Source organism: Pithys albifrons, chromosome 5 (genome assembly GCF_047495875.1).
Source record: "Pithys albifrons albifrons isolate INPA30051 chromosome 5, PitAlb_v1, whole genome shotgun sequence".
Classification (NCBI taxonomy): domain Eukaryota; kingdom Metazoa; phylum Chordata; class Aves; order Passeriformes; family Thamnophilidae; genus Pithys; species Pithys albifrons.
In genome coordinates, this window is record NC_092462.1 from 38,016,809 (window position 1) to 38,021,021 (window position 4,213).

The following is a 4,213-nucleotide window of genomic DNA, read 5'->3' on the forward strand; positions in this document are numbered from 1 at the left end:
GCGGAGCTCATGGTTCTGATATACCGATGTTTCAAAAATGGAAAATTATTGATGGGGAAATAGCGGACGGGCGATTGGAAGATTGCATATCGGAGCAGCCCGCCGTTCCCCGGCCCCGCAGCGCATCCCCGGGGGAATTGCGGCCCAGTAACTCGGTCCAGAGAAGACACAGCATCTGCAGAGAGGCTGCCCGGAACGTGTCACACCGCAGCATTCGCAACTAACTCTCTCTCCCCTTTTTACTCTTTCGTGTGCCGCTAATAATAAAAAAAAAAGTTTGAGCTGAGAGAACAGACTGCGAGAGAGTGGGGAGTGCGAGAAGGTCCAGTTCATTAGCTGGACAACCAATAGGCAAGAAAAAGCAAACAAGAGGGGGAGATTCTTCTCTCCACTTGTTATAAACAGAGGCAAGTGTCTGTAAACACAAACCCACGACGGAGAGCACAGCAGGGCTGCCTGACCCGACGGGAGTGAGGGCACATCACTTTTGTCCAGTTGTTGTAACCCTGCAACCTCCCCACTGTCAGCAGGGGCGACGAAACGGCGCAGGGGCTCCCTTATCTTTTTATGGGCAATTGCATATCTACCTACGCTTGAGCCTAGTCTCCTCGGGAACCATTTCCTTAGGGGCGGCGGCACGGGAAGGCAGGCAGGTATGCAGCCCTGGACCTGGAGAGAGAGCCAGCTTGGTTTAAGTTGAGACGATTTAAATAAGAGTTTACATATGAGCCTGCATTTTATTATGGAAAAGGTGAGAAACCTTGCCCTTAACCAACAATGACCACAATTACCTAGACCAGCTTCCTTATGTGAAAACCTTTTAATTTTTCCCTTGCCTGCCTCTGATAGAGAAGGATGCCACTCATTTCTCCGCGCTGAATGTCTGCAGCTTGCCCTGGTACCAAGGAGCACAAAAGTCTCCAGACTGGCAACGAGCCCCTTGTAAAGGAGTCTATAGACAGGGTGAAAGATATACGGGAAGAGAGATCCTGTTGGGAAAGCAGTGAACATAGTAGGCAGAGGCAAAGCATAGGCTGTTGCAGTTTGCACTTAGATAAAAAAGGTTAAAAAACCCTATACTCGCTATGATGTACTGGAAACGTGCAACCCAGGAGAGTTTTAGGAACCTCAAAGTTAATATTAAGTTCACCGTAGCTCATTGTAAATCTTACATATTCCCTACAAGACCACCTCCTCCCCTACCCCTACGCCCCCGCAAATCCCTTGCCTTATTCATTTCTTATTCCTTGACGTAAAATTACCTGCTACATAATCACTCTGAGCAAAGCCCGCCGACCTCTCTCGCCTGCCTTCGGCCCCTCTCCGGGAAGCCGCCCCCGCGGTCCGCCCCCGCTCCGGGCCCGCGCCTGGCACCGCCGCCGCCCGGGCTCCGGCGGCAAGAAAACCGCGCATCTCTGCTATTCCTTACCCGCCCGGGGTTTGCACCCTTGTCCGTTTCCCGTTCGCAGTAGGTCTCCTGCATGGAGAACACCACCACAAGAAATTCCTATTCAGCTGAACTGCCGATTTCTGTTCAACACTCACGGGCTGCGAGATCCCTCCCTCTACCCCTCCTTGCACTCAGTCACTTGTTTAAAAATAAACTTAGAAGCCATCTTTATAATTTAGTTTACTTCCGAATATTTTAAATATTATGAAAAAGCCATAAACAACGCTGTTATTCAAAACATTTTGAGGTATAAAACATAAAAAGATTTGGATTTTCTTCTTTTTTCTTTTTTCTTTTTTTTTTTTTTGTTTTGTAAAAAACACACACAGTGGTTTATTGAGTACTTACAACGTTTACACCTTCAATATTAATTAGATTCCACTTTTTCCCTTACGGACGGAAGTGCACATAACCAATAACTGTTGAAAACATCTTCAAATACCTAACGACCACAACAAAATTACAACACTAAATACCGAGTCAATCGAAATTGGTGCAACTGCTTCTGTTGAAATATAGCTTTATAATCCCATGAATATTTATATCCAAAAGGCCAAGTATTAAAGATACACTTCACATACACACTAATGCCAGGGAGGGATTTTTTTTCCTTTTCTATGGTTCTGTTTTCCCCATGTGTTTTATACAGAGCAAATAACATTCACGAAACATTTAGGAACATTACTCCTTACCAAGCTGGAGTTTCCTCTTCATATATGGAATGCTTTTTCCCTCTCCTTCAAATATCCACATTTTGGGGGGGGGGGCGGGGGATTTGGGGGAGAAATTGCACATAAATAAACTGGACGATTCCAAATACAAAGAGTCCTCAGAGGAGAGCTCGCTACCGAGACTAAGAGGACGGTTCCTCCAGTCCTGCCGTGCTCACTGCTTGAGCTCCAAAGCCCAGACATGCTGCGGCCAGCCAGTCCTCCCTTTGGTTTTCTTATCGTTGCTGCTAACTGTGCTTTTCAAGATTTCGTTCTGGGGAGACAGGATGTCAGGGAAGAGAGAGAAACAGAAGGGGGAGAGGAGAAAAAAAAAAGGTTAGATATTTTCCTTCCCTTTCCAGGTCCCATCTGCCTTGCCTCGAGATCGAAAACTACGAGGAGACCTGAGCTGTTGTCGAGGCCTGCAAGCTGCAGGGGACATAGCGCGTCCCACTCCACAAGGTCTCGAGCTGAGCGAAGCCGGCGCCCGTGGGAGAGGCCCGCGTCGCGCGCGGCCGCCGGTAGATTCCCGTTCGCGTCACCCGGTTGCCCTGCCACGCCTGGAGCACAGAGAAGCCGGTGGAGGCTGAGCGGCGCCGGCCATCCACGAGGAGATGGGAATTACGATAAGGTTCCCGCTAAATCATCCCCTCCCTGACTGTGGGGAGAAGATGGGCCCTGGCATGTACCGGGCAAAACATCGGACCCGCGGCCACCTCAAATCTATGGGAATCAAACACACGCGAGAGTGCCATAGGGCCTAGGCGAAATTGGGCTTGCGCTCCCTAAGCCGACTCTCCCGTTAAAAATAAAAATGTTGAAGCTCCGAGCGCAAGGTCAGGAAAGCCTGTCGCCGCAGATTCCTAACTTGTCGAGGGATTTTTAAAGCCGGGCTGGGCTTAGCAGATAATCATGCCTCCAGACTTTTACTTAAAGAAAGTGGAGGCTTGTCTCCTGCGGGATCACGGTTTGGGATCCGGGACAAGCAGCAACCCGGAAAGTAACCTCCCCGGGGGGCCCTAATGTGGCAACGTTTTCCCCGCGGCTGATCTCAGCTGCCGGGTCGGATTCTGACGCGGACAGCCGCCCGTGGCTAGCATTGTCCCACTTTTGGCCCGCAGGTACGGCCAGGGACGTGTGGGACCGGGATGTCCCCTACGGACATCCCTTGGCCACCCTGCTCAGCCAGACGCTGAGGTGCGCGGGGATGAGGCGACGGCGGGCAGCAGGGCAGCCTCCTCTCCGTACCTTCCCTGCACCATCCCCCCTGTCCCGTTCCGGAGCACTGACCAGCTCTTTCTTCCTCTTCTCTTCCTTCACGTCTGTTTTCTTGATCTCTGCCTTGAAGGCCTCCGCCTCCCCGTTCTGGTCGTCCTTCGCCAGCAGGTCCATGAGGTAGGCGATGTAGCTGGTGGCCAGACGGAGGGTTTTGATCTTGGAGAGCTTAGTGTCGGCAGGCACGTTGGGGATGCACTCCCTCAGCTCTGCGAAGGCGCTGTTGATGCTTTGAGTCCTGCGCCGTTCCTTGCGGTTCGCCGTGCCCCTGCGTTTCACCGGCCGGGGCCCCCCGAGCCCTGGCGGGCCGTTCCCGGGAGGCACCCCCCCGTAATGGGAGTGGTCCATGCCCGGCGCCCCGTTGGCATACTCGGGACTGTAGGACAGAGCCATGCTGTAGTCGGGGGGGGACATCTCTGGGTGGCTGCTGATGAGCCAGCCGTGGAAGTAGGGGTTCTCCTCGTGGCCGCACCGTGTGGCGGCGGCGGCAGCGGCAGCGGCGGCGGCAGCGAAAGGGTAGCCCTCATGGTGCACCACCGGGTGGTGGGGGAAGCCGCCCACTAGACTCATCCCCGCTCCCTAGAGCACCCCACCCCGCCCCTCCTCGGGCCCCAAAACAAAAGTTTCCCCTCCCCGCCCGCCCCCCACCTCCGCTGCAGCGGCGGGAGACGCTGCCCGCCGCTCACCCTTCAGCACTGCCTCACTGCCCGCTGCCTCTCCATAGGGAGCTGCTGAAAAGTCCCTGCGGGTGCCCGAGCGATCCCCCCTCCCCGGGCGC

General features: G+C 53.6%; 1 protein-coding gene across 1 annotated transcript; it reads right to left on the minus strand.

Annotated features, from left to right (window-relative positions):
- Positions 1-1,617: 1,617 nt before the first annotated feature.
- On the minus strand, positions 1,618-4,005 carry HAND2 (heart and neural crest derivatives expressed 2). Its single transcript, XM_071555172.1, has 2 exons — positions 3,451-4,005; positions 1,618-2,434 (listed from the first exon to the last, which is right to left on the minus strand). The coding sequence occupies exons 1-2, from the start codon at positions 4,003-4,005 to the stop codon at positions 2,336-2,338; spliced, it is 654 nt and encodes a 217-aa protein (XP_071411273.1). The 3' UTR covers positions 1,618-2,335.
- Between the last annotated feature and the right edge of the window lie 208 nt (positions 4,006-4,213).